Consider the following 21085-nt stretch of genomic DNA (forward strand, 5'->3'; position numbering starts at 1 on the left):
CCCAATCCAGGATCCACGGTCAAAAGCACACCCCGGGCTCCTCTCCAGAGAGGTGAGGATTCAACCATCATCCTTATCTAAATTATCCTAAGTCCTAAGGATGATTGATAAATAAATACTATATATACTTACTATATGTGACAAATTACACAGATTGAGTTAGCTTGGAAGTAAGTTCGAGATTTGTGTAACGAGATACTAACTCAACGATACTATATTTTATAATAAATACTTATATAGATGAACATCCAAGACCCAGGTCAATCAGAAATAGTGCGTTTCTCATCATGGCCTGACCGGGATTCGAACCCGGGACCTCTGTTGTCACAGACAAGCGAACTACCGTCAAAATTGATGATTTAATAGATAAAATAATTCAAGACAAGATTCAATTAAGAATCATAACTTAAGTGTATTAATCAGTAGGAATTTAGATAATGTTTGATAAATACATTAATTGATTTATCATGTTAAAAGTGTTGTAGATATATTGGAAAGTGGTTGTGTAAATATGAGGCTTAATTAATTAGTAAAAGTAAGTAATTACATAAATACATACATATATTCACGTCTATATACCTTGCGGGGTAGACAGAGCCAACAGTCTTGAAAATACTTTTAGGCCGCGTTCAGATTATTGGCATAATGATGGAATTGAGATTCAAATTGTGACAGGTTGCTAGCCCATCGCCTAAAAGAAGAATCTCATATGACAAACTGCTGAAGGTGGCCTTTCAGTCTTCGTGAGGCACTGCCATCCCCGTGAGGGCTATAGACGTGATTAATTATTAAAATTCGGTATAATAAATTAATCATAGCAATGTTATTCCCTTGTCCATATATCTATTCTACATACATACATAAAATCACGCCTCTTTCCCGGAGGGGTAGGCAGAGACTACCTCTTTCCACTTGCCACGATCTCTGGATATTTCCTTCGCTTCATCCACATTCATAACTCTCTTCATGCAAGCTCGGCGGTTTCGGGTACTTTTGACCATATCTATTCATTATCTATTCGAAGTTTGGACAATTGTGAAGTTGACGTTATTGAAGGAAACGCTGCAGTGCAGTTTGTTACCGCTTCTTCTGCACTGACGCTTTGGAAGCGGCAGTAAACTTGACGTCAACCAATGTTGTGAAATCAAAAAAGATATGACAATATGTTGAAATGAACCATAATAATAATTAAAAAAAAATAATTTGAATTTAATGCATGTATAGATATGTATATGTATGTACATGTATATGTATGTTATCTAAACATACATACATACATATAATCACGTCTACATCCCTTGCGGGGTAGACAGAGCCAACAGTCTTTAAAAACTGACAGGCCTCGTTCATCTGTTTGGCTAAATGATAGAATTGTGATTCAAATAGTGACAGGTTGCTAACCTATCGCCTAAAAGAAGAATCCCAAGTTTACAAGCCTTGTCGCCTTAGTCGCCTTTTACGACATTCGTGTGAAAGAGACGCAGTGGTCCTTCTCTTTTTCTCTTGGTGCTGGGAACCACACGGCGCTGTTATCTAAAAGACAGTACAATGTGTTTATGTTAAGCTATATTACAAACCAGCTGTGCCCGCGACTTCGTCCGCGTGGAATTGTTATTTTTGGCATCATTGAAGCCCTCAAAGAGGAATAATTTTCCCCGTTTTTTTTTCACATTTTCCAGCCGTTCCTGAGATTAGCGCGTTCAAACAAACAAACAAACTCTTCAGCTTTATTATGTTAGTATAGATACATAGGTACCTATATGCCTAATCAAATAGCTACCTACATATGTTTTGCTAATTACAATTTAAAGATAATGTAATCTGTGTATTAGATCTAAAATTATTATATTTTCTAGAATTTCGCGTGTTCATAACATATTGAAAAAAAAAACAGCCAAGTGCGAGTCGGGTTTGCGCTATACGACATACGTACATACATAAAATTTTCCCGGAGGGGTAGGCAGAGACTATGTCTTTCCAACCTCACGATCCCTGCATACTTATTTCGTTTGATCCACATTCATAACTCTCTTCATGCAAGCTCGGCGGTTTCGGGTAAGAGGACCTGACCGTACTCTTGACCTGACCTTTTGCCAGCATGTCCCTGATTTGGTCAATGTTACAATCATATAAATAAATAAAAATAAAAATAAAAAAATATAAAAATAAATATAGGCCTTCCCATTCAAAGGTTCTATTCACACTCACCTTGTATATTTGCTTAGTCAACCTACTTTCATTCATCCTCTCCAGATGACCAAACCATCTAAGCATTCCCTTTTCTATTAATGACACTATTTTATCTATCTCTATATTAATGACACTATTTTATCTATCTCTATTAATGACAACCTTTCCAGAGAGTTACCGTAAGTCGTAAAAGACGACTAAGAGATAGGCTTACATACTTAGGAATCTTTTTTAAGGCGATGGGCTAGCAACTGTCACTATATGAATCTCAATTCTGTCATTAAGCCAAACAGCTGAACGTGGCCTATCAGTATTTTCAAGACTGCTGCCTGTGTCTACCCCGCAAGGGATATAGACGTGATTATATGTATGCATGTAGATACTTTTTGTGTTTATGTACTACATTGTGTGATTATTTTATTTTTAAAAATTTTCATTCATTCATTCACATCTCAGTGTTCAGTAAGGTAAAATAATTAGGTATACTATTTATTTATTTATTTATTTAAACTTCATTGCACAAGATACAAATGTATAGCACAATTGGCGGACTTAATGCTAGAAGCATTATCTACCAGTCAACCATTGGGTCTTACAGAGAACTTCATGTGGGGTTAAACTAAATAAATATATTTATACCTACACAAAATATAAAATAAAATAATTATAATATACATACATAAAAAATACAATAGATAAACAATATACATACATAAAAACTACAATAGATAAACAATATACATAAATAAATAGGTGCAGCGATTACCGAAATGAGTGAAAAGGCGATATTAAATACCCTCGCGACTCAGGAAAAACCCGTTTACCCGCGATTTGAAACTAGAACGACTTGGGGATGTCCTGATGGACTCGGGAAGTGAATTCCAGAGCCTAACAGCCATAACAGCGAAAGAATTGGAGGCAATACCTGTACGGTGAAAAGGGATAGCAAGAGTTAACTTATTTGAAGAACGAAGGATTTTTTCGTGAGTAGAACTTAATAGTTGGAAGTCTTTTTTAAGATAGTCTGGGGCAAGCTGATTATTGAGAATGGTATAGAGCTGACATAAAATGTGAAGATTTCTACGGTTACGGATGGGGAGCCAAATTAGCTGAGAACGGTATTCAGAAATATGATCGTACTTCCGAAGGCAGAATATAAACCTAATACAATTGTTTAGAAGACGTTCTAATTTGTTGAGATGCTCTTCAGTTAAATCCAGATAACACACATCAGCATAATCAATTATAGGCAGAAGAAGTGCTTGGGTAAGCATAATCTTCGTCTTTGTTGGAAGAAAATGTTTTAAGCGTTGCAGATAATGCAGAACACTGTAAACTTTCCGACTGGTTGCAACAACGTGTGAATCCCAATGTAAGTTGGTATCAATATGTAGGCCAAGGTTTTTAACCGTCGTACTAAATTCAATAATAGTTCCGTCAAAGATCAGCGGTGGCAAGGTGTTAATGTCAATATTATTAATCTGATAGAAACTGCCAACTACTATAGCCTGACACTTTTTAACATTAACAGAAATGCCAAATCGATTAGACCAGTCTAGAACTCTATTTAAGTTATGATTCAGCAAATCAATGGCCTGTTCCATGTTATCAATATTCGTCTGTACATAAAGCTGCAAGTCGTCAGCATAGAAATGATAGAAACAGTTAATATATAATGAAAGCAAGTTTATGAAAACTGAGAACAAAATAGGAGACAAAATACCGCCTTGTGGGACGCCAGCTTTCAATTCGCACCAGTCTGATTCATCCGTACCGTTACGAACCTGTTGCCGGCGTCCATGAAGATAACTGGAGAACCAAGAAATCACTGAAGAAGAGACGTTGCAACGGGAAAGGGTGGCTAAAAGGATATCAATGTCAACAGTATTAAATGCGTTACTAAAGTCTATTAATACTAAAATTGTGACTTGTTTATGTTCCATGCCCGTTCTAATGTCTTCTGTAACTCGAAGAAGTGCAGTGGTGGTACTATGCGCCGGCCTAAAACCAGATTGATATTTGTTTAAAAGGTGGTTATCAAGTAGATGTTTTGATAACTGGTTAAAGGCAGATGCTTCTAGAACCTTCGATAAGAATGAAAGTATGGAGATAGGACGTACTTCATTCAAATTAGTTGGATCTGGGATTTTTGGGAGAGGGCGTACATAGGCCATAAGCCATGATAGAGGAAAGCGATTTTCTGAGAAACTGTTATTAATAATATGGGTGATGATAGGGAGGATATAAGAGAGGATTGGAATTAACATCACACGACTTATTTGATCTGGACCAACGGCATTAGAGGAGATGGAATGAATGATTTTGTATACGTCGTCTTCAGTGACAGCTGAGAATTCAAATGGCCTACCGTCGGGAGAAGGCAAAGCAAGAATGGAAGAGATCGAAGCTAATTTTGTATTTTCATCTAAAAGAGGAACTGAGGAAAAATGATTGTTAAGCTCATTCAAAGTGAAAGGGAATTTTGAACATGATTTCTGTACTTTACCTATACCCTGAGAATTAAGAAATTTCCACATATTAGCTGGAGAAACATTTTCTATGTTGTCGGAGAAATATTGGCGTTTTGCATTTCTACAAAATCTATTGCAGAGATTCCTTGCAGCCTTATATAAGCACCAATTTTCGTTAGTACGATCCCGTTTAAACTTTCTAAAAACACGATTTCGTTTTCTCATGGCGATACGTACCGCCTCCGTGATCCATGGTGCAGGAGGGCGCTTTATTTTGATGGCACGTACGGGAGCATGTTTATCGTACAGTGTTAATACTTCATTATTAAAACTAGCAATTTTTTCATCCACTGCATTAGCCGACAAAACCGGAGACCAATCTATCCTAGCTGCATCAGATGTAAGAGCATCTTTATTTATTTTGGAAAGGCAACGGAGTTTCATTATGGTTGGTTTTGGTCTTGGAACTTTAATTTTATAGGAAACGTAAATAAGATCGTGATGAGAGAATTCAGGAGCGGGCGCTTGACCATGATTGGCAACAAGACCAGCTGAAGAGGTAATGATCAAGTCAAGCAAGGAGGGACCATGTTCTGTGAAGTGTGTTGAACCGGATGGTAAGATTGAGAAATTGACCGACTTGACAATACCCCGCAGCTTTTTGGCCCTGGAGTCATCCTTCATCAGACACGTATTGAAATCTCCTAGGATCAGATGGTGTGTGTAATCTGGAGAAACCGACTCAAGGAGAGATTCAAAAGCACTGAAATAATTAATATGTGAAGAGGGGCAATAGAATACTCCCAAAGCGGCTCCGACTCCCTTAAACGAGACCTCGAGAAATATATATTCGCTGCTGGCGGTGTATTCAGAAGGTGACATAGCGAGCACACGGTAATGTATATCACTTCTTAAATAAATGGCAACACCGCCTCCCCGGGATCCGACACGATCGTTTCGTATTAAGATAAAGCCAGGTAGCGAATAGCTAGTCGAAGGTAAATTTGGTTTCAACCAGGTTTCGGACACAAGAATTGCGCCAAGGTGCACGGAAGAAAACGTTTCAATGAAGTCTGTGTAATGCGCAGGAATGCTTTGTGCATTGATATGACACACATTAAAATTATATGGAAAATTGTGGAATGTATTATCAACAAAAGCCCCCAAGGTCATTGTAGAATCACAGGAAACAAAACTTGAGTCACCAGATCCCTCAGCAGAGCAGAAGGTTTCGGATAAAAAAATATTATCACATTGCTGCATTGTATATATATAAATAGGTTAATTTAAATATAATAAATAATCAAATTATAAAAATATATATATTAATATATTATGTATGTAGGGTGTAGTTTTAAGTCTGTTCCTGCACAACCTGCCGGCCGGACCTGATAACTGATACAGATACAAATTTTATTATAAGGTCCATGACACAAGCAGACAAAGAAAAATAAAGAAACTCAAATATGAAACAAAAAAAATATTATGTACACACCAAAAGACAAGTCTCGAGTGTATGGCGGGCTTTATAGCGATTGGATTCATTCCAAAGTACTAGTTCCGTGTATGTATGTATGTATGTACTGGGTATTATTTGCTAGTTATCTCCATAACTTGGAACTACTACTAGTAAAAATGATAAGAATTGTAGATGTTACGATACTATATCTAAAAATCAAACACGAGTGAATCACGTCACAAATTTGTTTTATCAAACGATAATTGAATAGTTTGTCGATGATGTGATTTGATTATGATTGCCGTGTGGTTTCCGTCACCATTAGAAAAGAAAGAATAGGACCACTCCGTTTCTTTCCCGTGGATGTCGTAAAAAGCGACTAAGGGATGGGCTTATAAACTTGGGATTCTTCTTTTAGGCGACAGACTAGCAACCTGTCACTATTTAAATCTCAATTCTGTCATTAAGCCAAACAGCTGAACGTGGCCTTTCATTCTATTCAAGACTGTTCACTCTGTCTGCCCCGCAGGGGATATAGACGTGACTATATGTATGTTTATTTGCAGAAATGCTAATTATCGCCTTGTTGACGGTAACATCATTATCCGCTGCCGTCGCAAACAGTTGTTCCAACAACGTTCAGTTTCTACCTCATGAAAGTGACTGTGGCAAATATTATGTCTGCAATTTTGGTGAAAAACTTCTAAGATCGTGTTCTGGTGGATTACTGTTTGACCCTGTACTGCAGGTAAATAGAACGATCATTATTCATTCATACATACATACATACATAAAATCACGCCTCTTTCCCGGAGGGGTAGGCAGAGACTACCTCTTTCCACTTGCCACGATCCCTGCATACTTCCTTTGCTTCATCCACATTCATAACTCTCTTCATGCAAGCTCGGCGGTTTCGGGTACTTTACGGCGGTATTCATTCATGCATATAACAAAAGACGTTGAATCGATTTTCATTATAAACTAGCGACCCGCCCCGGCTTCACACGGGTGCAAAATTATAAATGTTATTATACATAAAAAGCTTCCTCTTGAATCACTCTACCTGTTAAAAAAAACCGCATCAAAATCCGTTGCGTAATTTTAAAGATTTAAGCATACAGACCAACAGACTAAAATAGCGACTTTGTTTTATACTATGTAGTGAAGACGCTGAATCGATTTTCATTTAAATACGAATAATCCGACGTCAATTGTTAAGCTGATTTAATACCACTGACTCAAGTATTAAAATATTTTTGTTTCTGTTCATATAATTAGTGATTTAAATACTTTATATCCGCATTGTTAATAATACATATTATACATACATACATACATAAAATCATGCCTCTTTCACTCTTTCTTGTTAATAATAATTGTTGTATATTACATACCTACATATAGTCACGTCTACATTCCTTGCGGTATATACAAAGCCAACAGTCTTGAAAGACTGACTGAATGAAATAGTGACAGGTTGCATGTACATGGTTGAAGATCATTTATATATAAATATATCTCGCTTAAAAGAAGAACCCTAAGTTTATTATATTAGTATGATAAAGTAATCAATTATTTCTTCATAATATTTCAGGTCTGCAACTGGGCTTCGCAAGTTAACTGTCAAACAACAACAACAACAACAACTGAAAAAACGGAAACAACTGATTCAACAACAGACGCGCCAATTTTGCCCAACGGCTGTCCAAAAGATTTTAGCATACACAAATTATTGTCTCACGAAAATGATTGTAGTAAGTTTTACTACTGTAACTTTGGACAGAAAGTTGAGAGATCTTGCGGTCCTTATCAGTATTTCAATCCTGTATTAGAGGTAAATTATTCTTTATAAATACTTATTGCATACATATGGTCACGTCTATATCCCTTGCGTAGTAAACAGAGTCAACAGCCTTGAAAAGACCGAATGGCCACGTTCAGCTATTTGGCTCACTGACAGAATTGAGATTCAAATAGTGACAGGTTCACAAAAATAATCCCAAGTTCGTAAGCCTATCCCTTAGTCGCCTTTTACAACATCCATGGGAAAGGGATGGAGCGGTCCTATTCTTTTTTGTATTTGTGCCGGGAACCATACTTATTGCATACATATTTATATCCAAAAGGATATAAATACATATGTCTAAAAGGTAAAAACCTTTTAGACCGTCGGTGGTCGAATAGGTAAGGTGCCCGGTTAAAATGCGTGATGCGCAGAAAGGCACAGGTTCGAATCCCACCTCGGCCATGTACCAATGACTATTTTCGAAGTAATGTACATTAGTTTGAATACTAATCGATGCTCCTACAGTGAGGGTAAACATCGTGAGGAAACCTGCACATTCAGGCAACTGGATGTGTAACCATGATCGATCCAATACGGGTTTGGTTCCCCTGCAATGGTTTCGGAGGTCAGACGGGAGTCGCTTCGTGTAAAAACCTAACTCACCCAATCCAGGATCCATGGTCGAAAGCATACCCCGGGCTCATCTCCAGAGTGGTGAGGATGCAATCGGGACTAAAGACGACCTGCTTTCTAATTCCTGCTCATATTATGAATGCCATATAAATCAAGTGCTACCTCGCAAGGGATAGAGACGTGATTATATGTTTGTATGTATGCATGTATCTCTAAAACCTTTTGTATTCATAATATTAGTGTAGACAAAGTGATTGCAGGTGCGATATTGTAGGTATTCTCATTGCACTATCATTTAATCGCATGTTTTTTTATGGTTCATAAGAGGATTTATCTATATTTATGACATCTCTTTTATTTACTGATTAGTAACTGCATATAACATACAGATAGTCACTACACATAGTCTATATAATAGACGGATTGGCCACGTTTGGCTGTTTGGCTTAAAAGAATTGAGATTTAAATAGTGAGAGCCCATCGTCTAAAAGACGAATCCCCAGTTTAAAAGCCTATCCCTTAGTCGCTTTTTACAACATCCATGGGAAAGGGATAAAGTGGTCCCATTCTCTTTTCTATACGTGCCGGGAACCACACGGCACTGATGACTAGCTAATCAATAAATTATTTATGACGGTCTTAATGGGTGCTTCCCCTTAGTAAAATTATTTATGACCTATCACTGAATGATAACCTAATCCTTGAACTTAAATTATAGTAGTTATAAATAATACAGGTATTAAACGCGCACGTAATTTACCTTTATTTTATCTTGGACGTTTCAAATCATGTTACAATGATGCGTGGTCACCGATTAATTTTCAATTCATAAAATAATTATAAGTGCCGGGTGGTTCCCGGCACCAATAAAAAAAGAATAGAATCACTCCATCTCTACTCTATGGATGTCGTAAAAGGTATAGTCTTTTAAACTTGAGATTCTTCTTTTAGGCGATTGGCTAGCAACCTGTCACTATTTGAATCTCAATTGTATTTAGCCAAACGGCTAAACGTGGCCTATCAGTCTTTTCAAGACTGTTGGCTCTGTCTAATTCGCAATGGATACAGACGTGATTATATGTATGTATGTATGTACTATTCATCTTTTGTTGAAAATTAAATTGCAACAAAATATAGATTTAATCATGTTTTATTTTATTAAAACAACGCTTTCATATTATAGGTATGCGATTGGCCATCAGCGGTTGACTGTCAAAATGTACCAACAACAACAACAACTAAGACAACAACAACTGAATCAACAACGGAATACAACTCCTCCACAGATAATCAGTTGTTGCCAAACGGATGTCCTCAAAATTACACTATACATTTACTTTTAGCTCATGAAAGCGATTGTAGCAAGTTTTATTACTGCAATTTTGGGGAAAAACAAGAGAGGATTTGCCCGGATGGATTGTATTTCAACCCAGAAATACAGGTAAGATTACGGTATTATTTAATAATTTTGAGAATAGAAAAAAGAAAGAATAAAATCAATATAATTTATTGTGTCATCACAAGTCCAAGTTAAAAGTTAAGAACATAAAAAAGTAAATATATTATCTATATACTATATATTACCTATATTGAAAAAGTACTCCGTTCTAGTCTGGTGCCTAGAAAAAACATAGTGTGTGAAGAAAAATAAAGAGCGTAAACGTCAATCAAGGGAAACGATTATAAACATGAGATTCTAAACTTATTTGAATCTCAACTCCATCATTAAGCCGTACAGTTAAACTGTTTGTTCTGTCTAGCCTTAAAAAGGCAGATTCATATGTTATTTATGTGTTTTTTGTATTATTGACAGGTGTGCGATTGGTCTTACCAAATCGACTGTAAGCCGAAACCAGATGTCACTCCAGAAGAGGTCACTACAGAAGTTGTAAGTGGGACCAATGGACCAATCACAGATGAACCAGATACTAATGAACCAATCACTAATAAACCTTCAACGTATAACCCTACTACTGATTTTACTAATGGACAAAACACAGAAGAAACTTTAACTTATGAACCTACTACAGATGTAAATAATGGACCAATTACAGATGTTACGGATGGTAAAACAGATGACCTTATCACCGATATAACAGAAGGTCCAATAGATAGACCTGAAACTAATGGACCAATTATCACAGATGAGCCATCAACAACAGAATATCCAGCAGAGTTATCAACGACCGAATCTGCAATAGATATGACAACAGCAGCACCAGATATTGATGTTTCAACAACAGAATCTGCAATTGACGTGACAACAGCAGCACCAGATATTGATGTTTCAACAACAGAATCTGCAATTGACGTGACAACAGCAGCACCAGATATTTATGTTTCAACAACAGAATCTGCAATTGACGTGACAACAGCCGCACCAGATATTGATGTTTCAACAACAGAATCTGCAATTGACGTGACAACAGCAGCACCAGATATTTATGTTTCAACAACAGAATCTGCAATTGACGTGACAACAGCAGCACCAGATATTCATGTTTCAACAACAGAATCTGCAATTGACGTGACAACAGCAGCACCAGATATTGATGTTTCAACAACAGAATCTGCAATTGACGTGACAACAGCAGCACCAGATATTGATGTTTCAACAACAGAATCTGCAATTGACGTGACAACAGCCGCACCAGATATTGATGTTTCAACAACAGAATCTGCAATTGACGTGACAACAGCAGCACCAGATATTGATGTTTCAACAACAGAATCTGCAATTGACGTGACAACAGCAGCACTAGATATTGGTGTTTCAACAACAGAATCTGCAATTGACGTGACAACAGCAGCACCAGATATTGATGTTTCAACAACAGAATCTGCAATTGACGTGACAACAGCAGTACCAGATATTGATTTAACAACAGCAACAACAAATATTGATGTTTCAACAACAGAATCTGCAATTGACGTGACAACAGCAGTACCAGATATTGATTTGACAACAGCAGCTACAAATATTGATGTTTCAACAACAGAATCTGCAATTGACGTGACAACAGCAGTACCAGATATTGATGTGACAACAGCAGCACCAGATATTGATGTGACAACAGCAGCACCAGATATTGATGTGACAACAGCAGCACCAGATATTGATGTGACAACAGCAGCACCAGATATTGATGTGACAACAGCAGCACCAGATATTGATGTGACAACAGCAGAATCAGATATTGATGTGACAACAGCAGCACCAGATATTGATGTTTCAACAACAGAATCTGCAATAGATGTAACAACAGCAGTACCAGATATTGATTTAACAACAGCAACAACAAATATTGATGTGACAACAGCAGCACCAGATATTGATGTGACAACAGCAGTACCAGATATTGATGTGACAACAGCAGCACCAGATATTGATGTGACAACAGCAGCACCAGATATTGATGTTTCAACAACAGAATCAGACATTGACGTGACAACAACAGTACCAGATATTGATGTGACAACAACAGTACCAGATATTGATGTGACAACAGCAGCACCAGATATTGATGTGACAACAGCAGTACCAGATATTGATGTGACAACAGCAGCACCAGATATTGATGTGACAACAGCAGCACCAGATATTGATGTGACAACAGCAGCACCAGATATTGATGTGACAACAACAGTACCAGATATTGATGTGACAACAGCAGCACCAGATATTGATGTGACAACAACAGAATCAGACATTGACGTGACAACAGCAGCACCAGATATTGATGTGACAACAACAGAATCAGACATTGACGTGACAACAACAGTACCAGATATTGATGTGACAACAGCAGCACCAGATATTGATGTGACAACAGCAGCACCAGATATTGATGTGACAACAACAGAATCAGACATTGACGTGACAACAACAGTACCAGATATTGATGTGACAACAGCAGCACCAGATATTGATGTGACAACAACAGCACCAGATATTGATGTGACAACAGCAGCACCAGATATTGATGTGACAACAGCAGCACCAGATATTGATGTGACAACAGCAGTACCAGATATTGATGTGACAACAGCAGTACCAGATATTGATGTGACAACAGCAGTACCAGATATTGATGTGACAACAGTAGCACCAGATATTGATGTGACAACAGCAGCACCAGATATTGATGTGACAACAGCAGCACCAGATATTGATGTGACAACAGTAGCACCAGATATTGATGTGACAACAGCAGCACCAGATATTGATGTGACAACAGCAGCAGCAGATATTGATGTGACAACAGCAGTACCAGATATTGATGTTTCAACAACAGAATCAGATATTGATGTAACAACAACAGTACCAGATATTGATGTTTCAACAACAGAATCAGACATTGACGTAACAACAACAGTACCAGATATTGATGTGACAACAGCAGTACCAGATATTGATGTTTCAACAACAGAATCAGATATTGATGTAACAACAACAGTACCAGATATTGATGTGACAACAGCAGTACCAGATATAGATGTGACAACAGCAGTACCAGATATTGATGTTTCAACAACAGAATCTGCAATAGATGTGACAACAGCAGTACCAGATATTGATGTGACAACAGCAGTACCAGATATTGATGTGACAACAGCAGCACCAGATATTGATGTGACAACAGCAGCACCAGATATTGATGTGACAACAGCAGAATCAGATATTGATGTGACAACAGCAGCACCAGATATTGATGTTTCAACAACAGAATCTGCAATAGATGTAACAACAGCAGTACCAGATATTGATTTAACAACAGCAACAACAAATATTGATGTGACAACAGCAGCACCAGATATTGATGTGACAACAGCAGTACCAGATATTGATGTGACAACAGCAGCACCAGATATTGATGTGACAACAGCAGCACCAGATATTGATGTTTCAACAACAGAATCAGACATTGACGTGACAACAACAGTACCAGATATTGATGTGACAACAACAGTACCAGATATTGATGTGACAACAGCAGCACCAGATATTGATGTGACAACAACAGCACCAGATATTGATGTGACAACAGCAGCACCAGATATTGATGTGACAACAGCAGCACCAGATATTGATGTGACAACAACAGAATCAGACATTGACGTGACAACAACAGTACCAGATATTGATGTGACAACAGCAGCACCAGATATTGATGTGACAACAACAGCACCAGATATTGATGTGACAACAGCAGCACCAGATATTGATGTGACAACAGCAGTACCAGATATTGATGTGACAACAGCAGTACCAGATATTGATGTTTCAACAACAGAATCAGATATTGATGTAACAACAACAGTACCAGATATTGATGTTTCAACAACAGAATCAGACATTGACGTAACAACAACAGTACCAGATATTGATGTGACAACAGCAGTACCAGATATTGATGTTTCAACAACAGAATCAGATATTGATGTAACAACAACAGTACCAGATATTGATGTGACAACAGCAGTACCAGATATAGATGTGACAACAGCAGTACCAGATATTGATGTTTCAACAACAGAATCTGCAATAGATGTGACAACAGCAGTACCAGATATTGATGTGACAACAGCAGCACCAGATATTGATGTGACAACAGCAGCACCAGATATTGATGTGACAACAGCAGCACCAGATATTGATGTGACAACAGCAGCACCAGATATTGATGTGACAACAGCAGCACCAGATATTGATGTGACAACAGCAGCACCAGATATTGATGTGACAACAGCAGCACCAGGTATTGATGTTTCAACAACAGAATCTGCAATAGATGTGACAACAACAGTACCAGATATTGATGTGACAACAGCAGCACCAGATATTGATGTGACAACAACAGCACCAGATATTGATGTGACAACAGCAGCACCAGATATTGATGTGACAACAGCAGCACCAGATATTGATGTGACAACAGCAGTACCAGATATTGATGTGACAACAGCAGTACCAGATATTGATGTGACAACAGCAGTACCAGATATTGATGTGACAACAGTAGCACCAGATATTGATGTGACAACAGCAGCACCAGATATTGATGTGACAACAGCAGCACCAGATATTGATGTGACAACAGTAGCACCAGATATTGATGTGACAACAGCAGCACCAGATATTGATGTGACAACAGCAGCAGCAGATATTGATGTGACAACAGCAGTACCAGATATTGATGTTTCAACAACAGAATCAGATATTGATGTAACAACAACAGTACCAGATATTGATGTTTCAACAACAGAATCAGACATTGACGTAACAACAACAGTACCAGATATTGATGTGACAACAGCAGTACCAGATATTGATGTTTCAACAACAGAATCAGATATTGATGTAACAACAACAGTACCAGATATTGATGTGACAACAGCAGTACCAGATATAGATGTGACAACAGCAGTACCAGATATTGATGTTTCAACAACAGAATCTGCAATAGATGTGACAACAGCAGTACCAGATATTGATGTGACAACAGCAGCACCAGATATTGATGTGACAACAGCAGCACCAGATATTGATGTGACAACAGCAGCACCAGATATTGATGTGACAACAGCAGCACCAGATATTGATGTGACAACAGCAGCACCAGATATTGATGTGACAACAGCAGCACCAGATATTGATGTGACAACAGCAGCACCAGGTATTGATGTTTCAACAACAGAATCTGCAATAGATGTGACAACAGCAGTACCAGATATTGACGTGACCACAACAGTACCAGATATTGATGTTTCAACAACAGTACCAGATATCGATGTGACAACAGCAGTACCAGATATTGATGTGACAACAGCAGCACCAGATATTGATGTGACAACAGCAGCACCAGATATTGATGTGACAACAGCAGCACCAGATATTGATGTTTCAACAACAGTACCAGATATTTATGTGACAACAGCAGCACCAGATATTGATGTGACAACAGCAGCACCAGATATTGATGTGACAACAGCAGCAACAGATATTGATGTGACAACAGCAGCACCAGATATTGATGTTTCAACAACAGTACCAGATATTTATGTGACAACAGCAGCACCAGATATTGATGTGACAACAGCAGCACCAGATATTGATGTGACAACAGCAGCACCAGATATTGATGTGACAACAGCAGCACCAGATATTGATGTGACAACAGCAGCACCAGATATTGATGTGACAACAGCAGCACCAGATATTGATGTGACAACAGCAGCACCAGATATTGATGTGACAACAGCAGCACCAGATATTGATGTTTCAACAACAGAATCAGATATTGATGTGACAACAGCAGCACCAGATATTGATGTGACAACAGCAGCACCAGATATTGATGTGACAACAGCAGCATCAGATATTGATGTGACAACAGCAGCACCAGATATTGATGTGACAACAGCAGCACCAGATATTGATGTTTCAACAACAGAATCAGATATTGATGTGACAACAGCAGCACCAGATATTGATGTGACAACAGCAGCACCAGATATTGATGTGACAACAGCAGCACCAGATATTGATGTGACAACAGCAGCACCAGATATTGATGTGACAACAGCAGTACCAGATATTGATGTGACAACAGCAGCACCAGATATTGATGTTTCAACAACAGAATCAGATATTGATGTGACAACAGCAGCACCAGATATTGATGTGACAACAGCAGCACCAGATATTGATGTGACAACAGCAGCATCAGATATTGATGTGACAACAGCAGCACCAGATATTGATGTGACAACAGCAGCACCAGATATTGATGTGACAACAGCAGTACCAGATACAGAAGGAGTAAGCACAGATCTGCCAATCACAGATGACCCAATCACAGAGGAGATTCCTGATGAATCAACACCATCAGAAGTACACACAACACTACCAACCACTACAAAACTAACAACAGCAACTGATGAGCTTACAGAAACAACAAACGGAGGAACTACTAACGATTTAGATAATGCAACAACGGAAGAAATAAAACCCACTACAGAAAAAGCTACAACCAATGATGAGACCACATCAGAAATCACTTCAAAATCAACGGATGGTTTAACAGAAAATAACACCGATGATATTTCTTCAACGACAAAAACTTTAACAACGATAGATGACTTTGTTTGCCTTCCAGGTGTAATCGGCTATTTTCCACACCCAACTCAATGTGATTCTTTTTATCTGTGCGCAAACGGAGTGGAAATGCAACTGTTTTGTCAAGATGGATTTGAATTCGATGCTACTGTTGATGTAAGTATAATAGGGAGTCTCTTTTATCTTCAGTAATAAAACGTAGAATTAAAAGAATATATGGTCACTTCTATATCCCTTGCTGGGTTGATAGCGCCAACAGTCCTGCAAAGCGCAGTACCGCAGCAGTAACTGTAATTCAACGATGTACTTTATGAAATGCAAATAATGATTTTGAATTGAATTGAAAGACTGATAGGCCACGTTCAGCTTAATGGCTTTATGATGGAATTGAGATCAAAATTCAGGTTGCTAGCCCACCGCCTGCAAGAGAAATCCCAGGTTTTAAACCTATCCCTTAGTCGCCTTTTGCGACATCCATTGCAAATATTGGTTCTATTCTATAGTGCTGGAAACCACACGGCATAAATGTTAGCTTGTACGTCAATATTTCGCTTGAAGGTCAAGTCCTACTTCTGTGTCAAATAGTTATCAAAATTAACAACAGTACGCCCACGGCTCTGTCTAATAAATATAATAATAATCTAATCTCTGTTAATTTTATTTTTTTTAGTCATGTGTCTTAATATCTGAAGGTGGGTGTACCCTCGGTTCAGTAACAACCCAAACGGATGTCACTACTGAAGATAATATCACTGAAAATCTTACCACCGATCCCGCTACTACGGCAAATGTAGTGACAGAAACAGATATCACCACTGTACATGTAGTGACAAACACAGAGCTTCTAGAAACGACTGAACCAAATGTAACAGAAGATTTAACCACCGCAGAAGCAACGACAGTTGAAACAATAACTCCTGAAATAGTCACAACTTACGAAACACCAACAACGAATCAAATCACAACAACTGAGTTACCTTTAGAGACTTTGACATCAACAAATGTACCTGTTACAACTGAATCACTAACAACAACTGATGGTACAACAAACCCAACAACTGTTGAACAAATGACAACTGAAAATGTTGAAACTGAACCTGATACCACTACCATTGAGAGTGCCACAGCGGAAATAATAAGTACGGCACAAACTACAGATTTTTCAACGACGGAAATTTCAACTGAACCTACCACAGGACCGACTATTTGTCCTCCAGACATGTTGGGACATGTCCCGCACCCAGAACTGTGTGATTCATTTTATCTGTGCGTAAATGGAATGGAAATGCAATTATTCTGTCAAGCTGGCTTCGAGTTCGACCCTGTTGCCAGTGTAAGTAATATTACATACATACCTATAATCACGTCTATATCCCTTGCGGGGAAGACAGTCAGTAGGCAGTCTTCAAAAGATTATGACGTTCAGCTTTTTGGCTTGATGATAGAATTGAAATTCAAATAGTGACAGGTTGCTAGCCCATCGCCTTAAAAAGAATCCCGAGTTTGTAAGCTTATCCCTATCCGCCTTTTACGACATCTATGGGAAAGAGATGGAGTGTCCTATTCAAAATTCAAATTCAAAATTCAAAATTTTTTATTCATTATTATAGGATATTATTATATCGCTTAATAATTGTCGTATGGTTTAACAACTTGGTTGACGTCAAATAAATTACTTAAAAACTAAGTTTACTGCCGCTTCCAAGGCGTCAGTGCAGAAGAAGCGGTAACAAACTGCACTGCAGCATTTTCTTCAACAAACGTCAACTTCACAATATTAAATTATACTTAGAATAGAATGTGGACGGGAGAATACATTGTTCACGGGAGATTTATATATTTATGAGATTTAATATTGAAAAAAGAAAAAAATATATATTCCTTTTTTGTATCGGTGCCGTGTTTTTAACCTAAACGGCGTTCTCTTTTACAGACATGTGTACTTATAGTTGAAGGTGGCTGTACTCTTAGCTTAAATGCAACAACTACTCCAGAATACTTAACAGAAGAAACTATAACAGGAGAATCAACCACAACAACGGAAATTAACACTGAAAATGATGTGACCAACGCAGCAACAACTGATCAGAGTAATGCAGATGTTACAACTGAAGAACTTACACCAACAACAGAAGTTATTACAGTAAAAACAACTGAAGAATTCGGAACAACAATCAAATTGATAACAACGGAATCAAATGAGTTAACAACACAAGGTCCAGTTTGTCTCGAAGGTGTGATTGGTCATGTACCGCATCCGACTCAATGTGATGCTTTCTATCTGTGTGCGAACGGGATGGAGATACTATTGCAGTGCCAGCCAGGGTTTGAGTTCGACCCAGAACAAAGTGTAAGTTGTATAAATAAATATAAAGTACCTGGTTGGTACCTGACCGAGCTTTGCTCGGTCAACCAGAGATGGCGCTGATATAGTTTCTTAAAACGCGGTTTTTGAAATGTTTATATATCTTGCGAGCTTTTCTCGAACCTAGGACCTTGATAAATCGATTCCTTGAGCCGAAAAGCCCCTAATCTGTAACTTTCATGAAAATCGTTGGAGCCGTTTCCGAGATCCTGATTATATATATACAAGAATTGCTCGTTTAAATATATAAGATATATACGGGACAAATCACACTGATTGAGTTAGTCTCGAAGTAAGTTCGAGACTTGTGTTACGAGATACTAACTCAACGATACTATATTTTATAGATAAGAAATACTTATATAGATAAATATCCAAGACCAATTAGAAAAAGTTCTTTACTCATCATGCCCTAGCCGGGATTCGAAACCTCCGGTGTCACAGACAAGCGTACTACCGCTGCGCCAAATAGGCAAAACTATTTTTTTTTATCTTTTTGTATTTTTAAGTCTTTATAAATCTGGGTTTTTTTTTGGGTGATGATGGGCTAGCATTTTACTAATTTTCAATCTTGCTTTGAAACTCATGTGTCTGTGTGTGAAAATACAGTATGAATCTTCAAATTGTCTATATCTGAAAAATATGTTCTTGAAAGCATCAGCCTTTGTTATAGTTTAGGAGACTTCAGATATACCTGATATCTATTTATCTTTCTCAAATAATTCTATTTATTTTTGGCTAAAAGTAAATAATTTTTTATTTTTCGAGGACCAAGTTTTCGTAATTGTGCCATTTTTCCACGGCCTCTTTTGTTTTTTTAGTCGGCTTGCATTTATATTTATTTAAATACTTTCTCACAATCTTCTTTTCCTCTTACAGCAATGCGTTATCATCTCTGACAGCGGATGCACAGCAAGTTCAGCATAATATCAAACAGAAGAATATTCACAGTAAACAGTCATAAGCATCGTTACTTATAAAATATCTATTCGGCTATTAGGGATTTAAAGACCTGGGTTTATTTGAACTTCTGAAATACATAAGCTTATCTATACTAATATTATTAAGCTGAAGAGTTTGTTTGTTCGAACGCGCAAATCTCAGAAACTACTGATTCGAATTGAAAAATTATTTTTGCTTTTAATAGACCATTTATCGAGGAAGACTTTAGGCTATATACCATCACGCTGCAACTATAAGGAGCAAAGAAATAATGGAAAATGTGGAAAAAAAACGGGGAAAATTATTCATCGTTGAGGGCTTCAATGATGCCCAAATAACTATTCCACGCGGACGAAGTCGCGGGCACAGCTTGTAGCTTATATTATTAGAACTCCGAAGTTTAGTAGAGCCATAGATTGAGTTGAAAAAAGCTGGTAATTCTACTGTTTAGAGATTACTTTAACAGCTTATCATGAAACAAACTCTTTTGTTTGACATATCTATTTAAAACTACATGTATCATGTCGTTTTATCGATCGTTTTTAAAATTTTATTCAGACATATTTGCTAATTGCAGTAACTACTCGTAATGTATAATATTTTATTCTGTTAATAACAACATAATTGTATATATTAAACTGTATTCGATACGTTATTGTTTTTATTATAAGTACCTACCTGATTAAACTAAGTGACACGTATAATAAATACTTCGTAATTAAAATTTACATAAGTTTTCTTTTCAGTAGTTAAGATTATCTTAAAATGCGCAATCCTTTTTTTTCATGAAAACATCCTTTACAAATCTATTGTTTTTTAATTCTCTTTAAATGCCTTCCAAACCTGTTTTAATATCACACATTTAATCTCAAAACATACACATAGTCACTTCTTTATCCCTCGCGGAGTAGACAGAGCCAGCAATCTTGAAAAGACTTATAGGCCACGTTCTAATTCCAAAAGATGTCTATTGTATTACACGAAAAAATATTGGTTCCTACTGCAATCGAATACAGGTTTTCTCAAGAACGAGAACTATAGTTTTTACCAGGATGAAAGGTAGGTACCTAGATATTTTAAGAAGATTAATTAATTACTTTCAAGAACCACATTTCGTCTG

The 21085-nt window shown here is 37.4% G+C and overlaps 1 protein-coding gene across 1 annotated transcript; it reads left to right on the top strand.

Annotated features, from left to right (window-relative positions):
* The first annotated feature begins 399 nt into the window (after positions 1–399).
* On the top strand, positions 400–20615 carry LOC106138569 (neuroblast differentiation-associated protein AHNAK). Its single transcript, XM_060952801.1, has 8 exons — positions 400–535; positions 6687–6868; positions 7715–7954; positions 9723–9980; positions 10353–16814; positions 17329–17991; positions 18592–19008; positions 19903–20615. The coding sequence occupies exons 2-8, from the start codon at positions 6689–6691 to the stop codon at positions 19948–19950; spliced, it is 8268 nt and encodes a 2755-aa protein (XP_060808784.1). The 5' UTR covers positions 400–535; positions 6687–6688; the 3' UTR covers positions 19951–20615.
* The last annotated feature ends 470 nt before the right edge of the window (positions 20616–21085 follow it).

This window comes from Amyelois transitella, chromosome 29 (assembly GCF_032362555.1).
Source record: "Amyelois transitella isolate CPQ chromosome 29, ilAmyTran1.1, whole genome shotgun sequence".
NCBI classification, from domain to species: Eukaryota; Metazoa; Arthropoda; class Insecta; order Lepidoptera; family Pyralidae; genus Amyelois; species Amyelois transitella.